Genomic DNA, 13,848 nt, shown 5'->3' on the forward strand with positions numbered 1-13,848 from the left:
CAGGACATCCTATGCTTGGAGTTGTTTTGTTGTATTGGACGTTCCGTGGGCTGTGGAGGAGTCCGGGGTTCAGGAGGGATGAATGACCCGTGACCCTCGAGGGCCAGGAGGGCATCTATTCTCACTTGTCTTGTGTGAGGCGTCTGACTGTGATGAGGATCGCTCTCCGCTCTGGGAAGGAGCCGTCTGCTGGAGCTGGCTGGTGGGCACCGGGGTCGGGCTCTGAGGCCATGACTTCCAGGGCACAGGCCGTGGCATTGCCGTCCGCGGTCTCTCGTCATGCTGGTGATTTATTCAGTCACCAGCTCTTTCAACAAGAATGCTGTTGCTCTGGGCCAGCACTGAGATCATGTGTCCAGCCACGAAAAGTCAAAACAGGGTCCCTGTTCCGTGGAGCTTTCGTTCTCCGTGGGGGAAGACAGAACATAGACAGACGTGTAATATGCCTGGTGGTGGTGAGTGCTGGGAGGCAAAGTGAACCAAGTTCAGAGGACAGGGCAGTAGGAGCCTGTTACTTCATTCAGGCTGGTCATGGGAGGCTGTTCGAGGATGGTGACATTTCAGCAGGTGCCTGGGGAAGGGCACTGCAGGCAGAGGGAACAGCATGCTCAGAGGCTCTCAGGTTGGACTCTGTTGGTTTATTTTAGGAGCAGTGAGGAGGCCAGGGTGGATCCAGCAGCTGGAGGAGGAGGGAGAGAACCCAAGGGACAGCATCTAAGAGAGCAGAGCTCAGATTGTATAGGGCCTTCGAGGGCATGGAAGGAACTTACTTTTTTCCTAAGTGGGATATGGAGGGTTTTGACCAGAAGATGGACATCATCTGATTTAACCTGTTATATTTTTTTAACCATTGAAAAAGTTGTGAACTGCGTGATATAAAGGAAAGCACATGAAACATAAATGGACTTTGTTATCAGAAACTTCAGACGAACACTCAGGTGACCTGTGTTTTAAGAAGCCATCCTCAATGCTGTGTGCAAAGTAGACTCTTGGACAGGAGCAAGAGTGGGAGCAGGAAGCCTGGCTGGGGGAGTGTGATGGAAATCCAGCCGGCGGGGATTGCTGTTGGGTGAGCCCAGGGCGGTAGCGGGAGAGATGATGGAAATGGGCAAATTCTGATGGTTTGTTGGTAGATTTGCTGCTTCACTGTGGAGAGTCAAGGGCCCGCAGCTGCTTGGGCTCAGCAGTGGGCAGAATGACGGCCAATGCCAGGAGCACCCCCGTGGGCTGAGTCAGGGAGTCGGGGAGGGCTGGGTGAGGAGCAGGAGTCAAGGGAAAGAGCGGGACCTTGGGTTTGGACTCAACAGGACCCGAGGGGAGAACTTTCTACCTGGTCTCTCTCTGATAGTGCTTTTCCATGCCCTGTTTTGGCTCTTTCGGAGGTATGTCCTATTTTGTGCCTTACTTTTTTTTTCCCCTCCCAGTATAGACTCACGAGTTATTTATTATTCAGTGCGTGTTAATGTGTTGTAAACCATTCCTACCGTGATTCAGCCTCAGGTTTTTCTGGTTTGGTCAGTGGCAGCCTCTTTGGGCTGGCTCCTGTGTCCTTTTTTGTTTTTTATGTTTTTTTAAAGTAATTTATTGAGGGGAAATTCACAGAACATTAGCTTAACCATTTTAAAATGAACAACTCGGTGGCATTTAGGGCATTCATAGTGTTGTGCAACCACCAGCTTTAATCTAATTCCAAAACATTTTCACTCCCCGAAAGAAAACCCCTTACCACTAGGCAGTTTCTGGCCCTTGTCTCCCCTCCCCCCGTGCCCCCCGTCTCCCCTCCCCCCGCGCCCCCCCTTGGGATATTCTGTGTAAACAGAATCACAGCATAATATATGACCTTTGGGTTTGGCCTCTTGCACCTTTCATAATATGTTCAGGGTTGGTCCACATGGAGCCTGTGTTGGTGCTTCATTCCTTTTTATGGGTGAATAATATTCTCCTTACTTTTTAAATCAAAATTATGAGCCATTATTCCTCAAGCCTTTCACAGACTCTGATTTTTTTTTTTTTTTTCATGTCTGAGAGCCTCTGGCTATATGGAGTGGATAAATCAGAGCTTGCCAGAGGTTTCCAGATCCTCTGCGTTTGTCGGGTATTCGGGATGGGTATTGCGTGACTGGGCAGAGCTCGAGCCAGAAGCTCCCCAGGAAGCAGTAAGCTCAGTTAGGTGACTGTGTGGCCCTCTCATAGATGCCCACGGCCCTTTCTGTGGTCACAGAGGACGCCCCCGCCATGCCTGGGCGTAGAGTCCAGTCAGGAAACTGGAAAGAGGTTTATGTCTATGTTCACAGACCCGCGTAGGCTCAACCTTCTTGCTGTTTTCTTCAGGCTTTATTTCAGGGACTGAAGATCTTCACAGGGGCTCGTTTGCATGAACTTTTGTCACCTGCTTCTGCATCTCAGCGAGATGAAATGGGATAAGGGTGAATTAGCAGATTACGTGGGCAGGCTGATTTGAAAAAACAAAACAAAACACAGCCCTTCTGTGGTATTTGAAATGAGTTGTTCTTTGAACTCAATAGGCAAGTGTGGTGCCAAGGAACCGGTCCGAATTTGCTTAGAGGACCAGAGAAGGAATTCTTAACGGGGGTGCTCCTGGCATTGGTGAGATGTGCCAAATAGAAATCTCATGGAAAGCGGTGTCCGGATGGAGGACCAGGTGTGGAGAGGAAATGTCAGGCCCGGTGGCGGCGTATCTGAGGAAGACCTGCTGCTGGGTTGTGGGGGGCAAGGCGGGCTTGGGTTCTGCAGGAGGGGGGCCCGGGGGCCCAGGGGCCCTGGGGCGCTGGCCGGGGAGCAGGGGACAAGTGCTTGTCGTGAGGGCCGGTGAGAGGAAATGTAAGGAAAATGGATGAAGAGAGGGCACTTAGGGTGAGGTGGATTGTCACAGGACCACAGGGGAGCTGACAGGACCGTCTGGGGAGCGTGTGAGGCACAGAGGACAGGTTTCTGCTTGGAACCGAAAGGCAAAAATCCAGGAGAGTGACTGGAGGGAAGAAGCAGAGTTCATCTAGCTGAGAGAAGGCCAGACCTCCCGCATGTTTGAAGGAAGCCAGCAAACCTGATGGTGGCGGCCTCGTGATGATGGAATCCAACGCGGGATTGCTGAGATGAACAGAGAGCAGGTGGATGATAGACCTTCACCCGATTTCTAAGGAAGCAACTGAAAAATAACTCCCGGTAGACCTAAGGAAACCACACGTCAGATATGTGGTCTCAACACCAGTATCTTTTTTTTTTTTTTTTTTTTAAAGATTTTATTTATTTATTTGACAGAGAGAGAGACAGCGAGAGCAGGAACACAAGCAGGGGGAGTGGGAGAGGGAGAAGCAGGCTTCCCGCTGAGCAGGGAGCCCGATGTGGGACTCGATCCCAGGACCCTGGGATCATGACCTGAGCCGAAGGCAGACGCTTAACGACTGAGCCACCCAGGCGCCCTCAACACCAGTATCTTATTTAGGGTTTTGCTCAGTCTCTCAGTCTGCTCAGTCTGAAGTAGCTTTGTCAGTGCTTTTAAAAAATTTCCCTTTTCTGCCTCAGAGCTTATAGTGTGCTTCTTTCTGTCTGAGAGGCAGAGCACGCCTCCAGGTCAAGATTTGTACAGTGGATAATGGAAAAAAGCAGTTCTATGATTTTTTTTTTTAATTAAAATTTTTTTTTTTTTTTTTTTTTACAAAGCCCAGTGGCTCAGAACCCTTCTAAATAAAGGACTTACATCCCGTTTTCAAAGCCACGTGTGAACTCCAGTTAGCACTTCTCAGAGATCTGTTCCATTTGTAATGCGTGGACCATTTCAGGGCAAAACTGCTTCCCAGTGAAATCAGTATCCCAGCATAGTAGTTAGAGGCCCTGGGAGGGGCTTAATCTCTGTTTCACTGTTAACAAGTATAACCTCAAGCTTCTAGAACCACCCTCGCTCTCTATCCTGCTCCTTTGGGTGGGGATTCTGCTCTGCTTTCTGAGAGGAACCCTATGGGCTTCGGTCTGATCCGGGCATTGGATAATGAGTCGTAAGCGTGTGGACAGTGGCTGGGGAACCCTTTGCGCTGTATTCCTGCGGCTGGTAAGCCCCAGCGCTTTGACTGGTGTCTGGCAAGTCTGGCTTACTGTTTCCTGTTTGCTGAGGCTCACTGGAGGATTTGGGGTGAATTCGTCAAGGGAAGAGATAGATGTGACTCTCTCATCAGCTCTGTGTGTTGTAGTCAGCATTCTGAACTCGCTGCGTGGAGTTATTGATCTGATAAGCATCTTGGCCTTCAAAGTTAAAACACAATCACATTTAAAAAAAAAAAGAAAAAAGAAAAGGAAAGAGAGAAGGCTATTCATCTATAAAAAGGAAAGGAGTACTGATTTGTGTTACAATATGGGTAAACCTTGAAAATACTATGCTGTGGGAAAGGAACCATAAAAAAGGCATGTTTCCATGTATGTGAAATACCCAGAATAGGCAAATCCGTAGTGACAGAAAACTCAGTGGTGGTTGCCAGGGCCCGGGGTGGGCAGACGAAAGGGTGAATGACTGCCGGTGGGTACAGGGTTTCTTTTTGAGATGAGGAGAACATTCTGGAATGAGATAGTAATGCGGGTACAACACAACATTGGGAATGTGCTTAACGCCACTGAATTCTGTACTTTCCAACAGTTAAATTTTATGTTATTTACCATAAAAACATACCAAGGATATATCACCTCAGGTTCACAGCTGTTTATTTTCTCTTACTGTAGGTATTTTGCAAATGAGCCGTTTGCGGACTTCCACCGTGTGGAAGGGCTGCAAGGAGTCTACATCGCTACTCTGATTAATGGTTCTATGAATGAGGAGAACATGAGATCTGTCATCACCTTTGACAAAGGGGGTACCTGGGAGTTCCTTCAGGCTCCAGCCTTCACAGGATATGGAGAAAAAATCAACTGTGAGGTAGAGATGCTTTCATCTTGTTTGCGTTTTCATACAAATCTTTACCTGTCGTGCTACCCTTACGGTTCCCAAACTCAACACCAGGGCACCTAGGGGGTGCCATAGTGAACTCCCAAGGGCACTCTGGAATGCTTTAAATTTTTGAGGGAAACACAAGATACTTGATATTTGTTGGTCATCATGGGAAGTACCATCTTGAGTTTAGTTCCGAGTTTCAGCATGAGTTCATGCTGAATTTCTTTGGAAGACGTCCTGTCTTTGTAAAGCTGGATTTCCTCGCAGTTGATGTGATAAAAAGCAAGTGAGAAAATCAGGGTGGAACGGGAGATGACAGTGGTGGGATCGAATATGATTCTAAACTTAGAGAAGGTGCGTAGTACTCAATAGGTGCATGCATCCCGTAATAAGTAACTGTGGTAATATTTAAGGGTGAAATAAAGATTTTGTTTTCTCTCCTCCTCTTTCTCTGTGTGTATGTGTGTATATCCACATATGCATGCATACCATTATTTTGAACTGCCGCTAACTTATTAGGACATGTCTACTTATTAAGTTGTGTGGTCTCAACTATGTAAAACAATAAACGTTGGTATTCTGGCGTGAGGCTGCTATAAAAAATTTACGGGGACACCAATTGTGCTGCAAAGCAAGAAAGTTTGGGAAACTCTGATGTAAGCTTTTTAGTTCTGTGGAACTTTTTAAAAAAAAAAATGCCTTCCTGAATATAATTTAGGATTCTACAATTTTCCCAATCTGTGGCTCCATCTGAAAAGCTGAGAATACTAAAATGTATTATTTGGCCTCAGGAAGTGTTCCCACTCGCCTCAGCAGCTCTGTTCTAATCCCTCGGATGAACATTCTTTGGATTGAGTTCCTTCCTTTTTGCCTCACCTAAGGGATCTGGGGTATGTAAGGTAGGTAGGCAGAAGGAACTCAGAAAAAAAATCAAGTAGTAGTAATTTTTGGGAGAACTGTAACATTTAGTTAGACAATTACCTGATCTTTTGGAATTTTTAATTTTGTTTGTCCATGATTAAGTATGTTGACTCTCCTATAGCTGTGACCCCTGGGAAAATTTTTTTTGGAGACTCTTGCTCTCCACGGACTTCTTGATTACTCTTCCCTATTTGGCAACAGGTGTCGACTTAGTACATCAAGTCTAACTTTGGAAAGAGGCAAGATATAAGTAGACAGAGACAGATACATAGGTGCTTCTTTATTCCGGAGTGGCTTCTAGATTTTGGGAGCTCTGCACGAGCCTGTGTGGATGGGGGTGGCCTGCTTTTGAGCATGCTGCTGGGGGTCTGAGCCCTAGTTAAATAGAATTAATGGTATTGTTAAAACTCTGCTTATTCTCCTGACTGACCTGTTTATTTATGAACCATACAACCGTTGGTGAGCTTTTAGTTTTTACCTGTGATTTTAGGTGGTGAAAGAACAGGTTAGTTGGCACATATTTCTTTGAGACCCAACCTAATTTGCTCCAGCTTTCATTTGCTAAACTGTGATGCTAGCAAAATGGACATTTGCTAGAGAGATCCTTTTGTTATAAAAGTAAGTGTATGTAGCAAAACCATGTCTGTTTTTACGTGTTCACATAAGCACACAGAGTTACCCTGTCTAGAACACCAGACGAGGCTGAGTAACATTTGACAATCACATTCTGACCAAGAGAATCTGGCATGAGCACACAGCAAACAGCGTTGTTTGCACAACTATTAAAATCCGAACGTAAGTGGCAGGGGCCAGTTTGAATGACTTGTTTTGCAGTGGACACAGCAGAGCTGGTGCTTTGTACAAACGCTGACCACTTAAAATCTGTTTTAATGTGGATCCTTTGGTGTTTCTGTCTCCTATGTGGTACATCTGGGAGCTTATCCGTGAGCCTTTATGACTTCTGATTCTTGGTTTTTCCTCTGATGGAATTGCTTACACTGTATTTGAAATCTATCTCTACGGCCTTATTTTTTAAGTCCCACGAAATCATTAATTCTCTTTAGTGCCGAGTCACGTGAGAGTATCTCTGGGTAAAACAGAGGGAGGGACAGCTTTCGACCTACTTGAGTGGACACTGATTTCTAATAGCTGTTCTCTGAGAGTCTCAGGAGGACTGTTTTGCTCGTATTGTTCTGTTTTCTTCAACGAGAGGCATTTATGTGGTTCAGATAATCATGTCCACCTGGGGGGCCATGGGGCACAGCTGGGCCATGAGTCTGGGTTCCTTTGGGCCAGATTTCCTTCTGTGTGTAGCTGTCCTGTCTGCATACAGGCCTCCGCGTTTTGAGGCAGCTGGTCGTGTCATATCACGTGCTGACCGTGCCTGGAACTTGTGTCCCGCAGCTCGCTCAGGGCTGTTCCCTCCACCTGGCCCAGCGGCTCAGTCAGCTGCTCAACCTCCAGCTCCGGAGGATGCCCATCCTGTCCAAGGAGTCCGCTCCCGGTCTCATCATTGCCACTGGTAAGTCCGCCGTGCTTGTCCCCGCCCCGGGGGTTAAGCTGGGCCGTAGCAACGGCTCTTTGTGGTTTTGAGACATCTTTAGTTGCTAAATATGACTCAGACTTTCTGGTTGGGCAAGGTATCTGACATCTTCTTTGACCTCTTCTTGAAATGAAAAGTAATGACTCCTCTTGCATTTTAGGTTCGGTGGGAAAGAACTTGGCTAGCAAGACGAACGTGTACATTTCTAGCAGTGCTGGAGCCCGGTGGCGAGAGGTCAGCTTCCCGCCCCCACCCCCCCCCGCCTCCCCAGCCCCCACCCCCCATCCCCCAGCCTCCAACCTGGGTTCTGGTTTGTCGGAGAACATGGTCATGCCTCCACCTTTCAGGAACACGTGTGGCCCGTGGCGAGGCCAGCGGTGCCAAGTATGACTATAAAATTAAAGAAAGGTACCCAGAGCCACACGTGAGCTCAGCTGCACTGATTTTGTGTTCGCACCTTGTAAGGTGGGCTCGTGATGCCAAAAATATTCTTTTGAATCAAAAACAGACCTTCTCTTCCCCTCATGTCTGTGAATTTAACTAAATACTCCAAGAGGACAAAGCAATGTCTCTTTGCTTAACTTCTTTACCCCTAGAACCTAGCAGTGCTTGGTATGAAGTGGGCACTGCGTAAATATTTGCAGAATCTATCAGCAAATGACCGTGTGGTCGTACTGGTATCTGGTGTGAAACTGGCCATTTCTTGTTGTATCGTAATGAAATAAAAGTCAGGCCTCTCCTCGGTGGGCTGTGCCGGGCAGGCCCTTCCATTTCACCCTGCGCTATGGAAGGAGACTGTTTTTGCCTTAAGTCTGCAGAGCTGCTTTGGGTCCTTAGGCACTGCTGATACCAGTTCTGAGAGTAGAGCTAGTTCTGTGGTCCCCGAACGCTAATTTGGCCTTGGGCATTAGAGAATTGCCAAACTTGTAAAAAAAAAAAAAAAAAAAAACTTTCATCAGCCTCCCATGACTTATGAAGGCCAAGGGAAGTACAGTTGGTCTTATTCTGTGGAGGGTTGCTTTTAGGGGTGCTCTGCTGCATATGCGGGGAGCCACCAGGAGAACTCAACAGATCACGGGATAAGAATTTAATTGAGCACCTTCTGCAGGCGGAACGTGATGGTGGGAGGGATGTGGTTCTCAGAAGGGCCAGCCAGCCTCATGGTGCTTTTTTTTTTTTAAGGATTTTTAAATTTATTTATTGTTGAGAGAGAGAGAGAGAGCATGAGTGCACAAGCAGGGGGAGCTGCAGGCAGAGAGAGAAGCAGGCTCCCCCCTGAGCAAGAAGCCTAACGTGGGGCTCGATCCCAGGACCCTGCGATCATGACCTGAGCCGAAGGCAGCCGCTTAACCGACTGAGCCACCCAGGGGTCCCCTCATGGTGCTTCCTATTGGGAATGCAATATATACACGTTCATATTTAAATACGTACTATGTAAAGCATTAATAATACCCAACATTTGTTTGGCTCTGTGCAGTTGACAGAGACCTATCGCATGTCTTATCTCCTGTGAGTTAGGGCCTCCCATCCCGCAGGCTGAGGGACCTGGGATCCAGACATTGTGCGTGTGCCTACGTTAAGAACTGGCCAGTAAGGTGGAGACCATAATTACATATTCGGATGTAAGAGGTTGTTAAGGCCTAGTAGTCAAAAAGGGTGAACAGTTTGGGGTTTTGGGGGCATCCTTGCTCTGCTCCAATGGGAAGGATTAAGCGTCTGCTTTCCTCTTCATTGGAGCCGGACATCCCTTTTGAAATAGGGTGTTCTCTCCTCAGCGGATAGGCTTGTGGTTTGTTTGGACCTTCTGATGTTGGTGTAATCTGGGATTTGAACATCTGTGAGTGATTTCCTTCTGGGGAGAAAGCAGGGTCTTGTTCCTCCTCCAGTGAAGTGGTATCATCTGGCTGATGCTGGGGCAGCTGTCCGTGCCTCCTTCCAGGCCTCCTTCACGCCTGCCAAGAAGCAGCCATCGCACAAGGAACCTTATTTTTGGAAAGAGCAGAAAGTGAAGTAGGGGAGGAGAAGGTTGAGACCGTGTCTGTGCGAGGGGGCATCTGAATCCCCTTGGGCAGCAGTGTCCGCGTGAGAGGGACAGCCTGGGGGCGTGAGGGGCATAGGTGGTGGCAGAGGAGGGGTGAGGTGGGATGCGGTGGACAGAGGTTGTCTAGAAAATCGGTGACTAGAATTCTTGTTCCCCTGCCACTACTAATGGGTTGTGCATATTCTCCGATCCTGAGTTCCTTTTCTGCACTTTTCTTCCTTAACAACTTTATGGAGGCATCTGCATATTTAAAGTGTACAGTTTGATCCGAATCGGTCATCATCACTACATGGTCACCAACACCACAACGAAGACAACAAGCACTTCCATCACTCCCCAAAGCGTCTGCGTTCCCCCTTGTAATACATCCTTCCCTTTACCTCATGCCTGCCAGATGATTCGTTAGCATTTTCTAGAATTTTATATTATGGACTCATAATACGCAGTCCTTTGGCCTGGATTCTGTCACTCATCATGATGATTTTGAAGTTCATTTGTGTTGTTTTATGTATCAGTGGTTCTTTCCCATTTTATTGTTCATTAGTATCCCATTGTAGGGATATTCCACAATTTGTTTATCCATTCATCTGTTGGTGGACATTATAGTTTTTGCTGATTATAAGTATAGCTATTATAAACATTTAATTATGTGCTTATTTTTTAAGATAGACATATATTTTTATTTCTTTTGGGTCGATACCTCAGAACGGAATGACTGGACAGCTTGGTGGGTCTGTGTTTATTAACTTTTCTTAAGGAACGACCAAATTGTTTTCCAAAATGGATTGTACCATTTTACATTTCCACCAGCCATGTCTGAGAGTTCTAATAGCTTCAGGCCCACACCAACACTTGGTATGGTCAGTCCTTTTAATTTTAGACATTTTAATGAGTACACAGTGATATCTCATTATGGTTTTAATTGGCATTTCCTTGGTGACTAATGATGTTGAGCTTCTTTTCATGTGCCCATTGGCCATTTAAAAATCATTTTGTGAAGCGTCTGTTTACATCTTGTACTTATTTTAAAAAATTGTTTGCCTTCTTATTGAGCTGTAAGAGGTTTTTTGAAAAAATGTGTTCTGAAGTTAAGTCTTTTGTTTGATATCTGTGTCATGAGTATTTTCCCTAGTCTGTGGCTTGCTTTTTTAAAATTTTCTTAATGGTGTCTTTCAAAGAGCAAATGTTTTAAATGTTGTGGAAGTCCGATTTATCAGGATTTTTCTTCTATGTTTTATGCTCTTTGTTCTAAGAAATGTTTGTCCCTCCCAAGTTTGCAAAGATTTACCCCTAAGTTTCATAGGGGAAGGCTGTGGTTTAGGTTTATGATCCATTTTGAGGTAATTTTTGTATCTGGTGTGATGGAAGGCTTGATACTCATTTTTCCATATGGAGATGCAATGATCCAGCCCCACTTACGGAAAAAGACTTCTTTCCCCCCTTGAATTGACTGTGTGCCTGTTTGAAAATCAGTTGGCCATATGCATGGGTGTGTTTCAGGACTTTCTATTCTGCTCCATTCGTCTATATGTCTGTCTTTTCACCTATACCAAGCTGTCTCGATTATGGGAGACTTAATGTAAGTGTTGGGATCAAGTAGGTAAGTCTTCTAACTTTGTTCTTCTTCCTCTTCTTCTTCTTTTTTTTTTAAAGATTTTAAAATTTATTTTGGAGAGAGAGGGTGAGCGAGCAGGGGGAGGGGCAGAAGGAGAGGGAGAGAGAGTCAAGGAGACTCTGAGCTAAGCCCAGAACCCAACTTGGGGCTCAGTCTCATGACCCTGAGATCACGACCTGAGCTGAAACCAAGAGTCGTTTGCTTAACCGATGAGTCACGCAGGCACCCCTCAACTTTGTTCTTCTTAAAAATTGCTTTTTTTTAAAGATCTTTATTTTTATTTATTTGACAGAGAGAGAGAGAGAGCACAAGCAGGGGGAGTGGCAGGCAGAGGGAGAGGGAGAAGCAGGCTCTCTGCTGAACAGGGAACTTGATGTGGGGCTCAATCCCAGGACCCCGGGATCATGACCCGAGCCGAAGCCAGGCGCCCAACGACTGAGCCACCCAGACGCCCCAAAATTTCTTTGACTATTCTAGATCCTTTGTATTTCCACAACATTTTAGAATCTGCTTGGGGCACCTGGGTGGCTCAGATGGTTAAGCGTCTACTAGTGTTAGTAGTTTTGTAGATTCTATGTAGGAGATCATATCATTTGCAAATAGGGACCCATTTTATTTCTTCCTTTCTGATCTTTATGTCTTTTATTTCTTTCCCTCTCTTCCTTTTCTTCCCTTCCCTAATATGTAATAATATAGCACTATGTAATATGGTGTATTATTTTTAAAAAAACCCTCTTTTCCTTTACTCTCAGAATACTTTTGATACCAAATGCTGGGGGAGGTTCCCCTCACAGTGAGCAATTCTCCCGTTCTCTGGACACCAACCGGATGTCCTGTATTTCAGTCATGACACTAGCTAGCTGGAGTTAGCACAGACCCCACAGGTTAGGGGCTCAGTCTCACAAGACTGCCCCACCCGACCCCACTTCACACACTCATTGCAAGTCCCAGGTTGTCACCCATACTTCTGACCAACCAGCTTATAAATAGGGGGCTCCCATGACCCTCCTTCTTGGGTTCAGTAATTTGCTAGAATGGCTGACAGAACTCAGCGAAATATTTACTTATATCTACCAGTTGATTGTAAAGGACAGCACAAAGGCTGCAGCTGGATGAGGAAGTACATAGGGCAAGGTCTGGAAGGATCCTGAGCACGGGAGCTTCTGTCCCCATGGCGTTGTGATGTGCCAACCTCCCAGCATGTGGATGTGTTCACCTACTTGGGAGCTCTTTGAATCTTGCAGTTTAGGGATTTTTTTCTTTTTTCTTTTCATGGAGGCTTCATCACAAAGGGTTTGATTGATTACTGACTCCCTTTCCAGCCCCTGTCCTTTCCCCAGGGGATGAGGCAGGACTGGAAGCTTCAAGCTTCTAATCATGTTTTGTCTTTCTGGTGACCAGTCCCCGTACTGTCCAGGAGTCCACCAAGAGTTGCCTCATTCCAACAAAAGACTCTCCTATCATCCTGGAAGTTCTCAGTGATATAGGAGCTTCTGTGTAAGACCCACATCACCCCCAACAGTCAGGAGATTGCAAGAGTTTTTAGGAGCTCTGACCAGGAGCTGGAACAAAGACCAAAATACATACTTCTTCTCAGAACATACTATCACATAGGTGATACGGTATGTTACATTGATTCTTGACGGTTATACGAACCTTGAGTTACTGGGACAAATCCTATTTAATTATGATATATTATCCTTTCTATACAAGGTTAAGTTTGAGTGGCTAATAGTTTGTTAAAGATTTTTACATTATTCGATATTGGTCTGTATTTTTTTTTTTTCTTAAATGTCCTTTTCAAATTTGTTGTTAGTGTTGGGCTGGTGTCCTTGAACAAGTTGAACAGTGATTCCTCTTTTGTGTAAAAGTGGTGTGATTTTTTTTTTTTCTTGAATAACTCACCAGTGAAACTGGAGTCTTCTTTTTGGGAAAGTTTTGGTTAGAAATTCAGTTTCTCTGGCAGATAGAGAACTGTTTAGATTTTCTACTACTTATGTCAGTTTTGGTGAGTTTCATCTGCGTTATTGAATTTGTTGGCTTTAAATGACTCAAGGTATTTTCTTCTTTTTTTTTTTAAGGTCTCTAGGGGATTTTCCTGTTTTGCTTAATAGTTTAGTTAGTGGTTTGTCAATATTATTGATCTTTTCAAAGAATGTGCTTTTGGCTTTCTTTGGTTTGTGTTCTATTTTGTTGATTTCTGCTCTTTAGTATTATCTTTTCCTTATTTACTTTGGATTTAATTTGCTTTTCTTTTTGTAGCTTTTTTTAGGTATAACTTTAGGTCATTGATTTTAGATGTTTTTTTCCTAATATAAGCATTTAAAGCTATTAAGGTTTCCTCTAAATACTGCTTTGACTATTGTCATAAATTTAGAAGTGTACTTTTGTTGTCATACAGTTCAGAATATTTCTTAATGTCCCTCTTTAAAGTTGAGATGTAATTCACATACCATAAAATTCACCACTTTAAAGTGTAGGGTTCGGTGGCTTTTTGCTGTATTCACAAGTGATATGATGTGCAACCATCACCACTCTCTAATTCCAGAACATTTTTATTACTTCAAAATGTCCATTTTGCTTTTTGTCCTTGATAAGTTATTTAGAAAAGGGTTGTTTCATTTTCAGATATTTGAAATTTCCTAGATATCTTACTATGTTTGATTTCTAATTTAATTGCCCTGTAGTCAGAGAATACACTTTGTATGATTTTGATCCCTTTAAATTTATTGGGACTTGGTTTGGGATCCAGTTTTGGCCTCTCTTGCTGAATACATCATATGCATTAGGAA

General features: G+C 44.9%; 1 protein-coding gene across 1 annotated transcript in view; it reads left to right on the plus strand.

Annotated features, from left to right (window-relative positions):
• Positions 1 to 13,848, plus strand: part of SORL1 (sortilin related receptor 1) — a 147,938-nt gene that overhangs the window by 48,219 nt on the left and 85,871 nt on the right. Inside the window, exons 9-11 of the mRNA XM_032428035.1 lie at positions 4,729 to 4,921; positions 7,262 to 7,379; positions 7,561 to 7,634. Coding sequence (XP_032283926.1) covers positions 4,729 to 4,921; positions 7,262 to 7,379; positions 7,561 to 7,634 — 385 coding nt within the window. The remainder of the gene's footprint in view (positions 1 to 4,728; positions 4,922 to 7,261; positions 7,380 to 7,560; positions 7,635 to 13,848) is intronic.

The sequence above is a fragment of the Phoca vitulina genome, unplaced genomic scaffold (assembly GCF_004348235.1).
Source record: "Phoca vitulina isolate PV1807 unplaced genomic scaffold, GSC_HSeal_1.0 scaffold38, whole genome shotgun sequence".
Classification (NCBI taxonomy): Eukaryota; Metazoa; Chordata; class Mammalia; order Carnivora; family Phocidae; genus Phoca; species Phoca vitulina.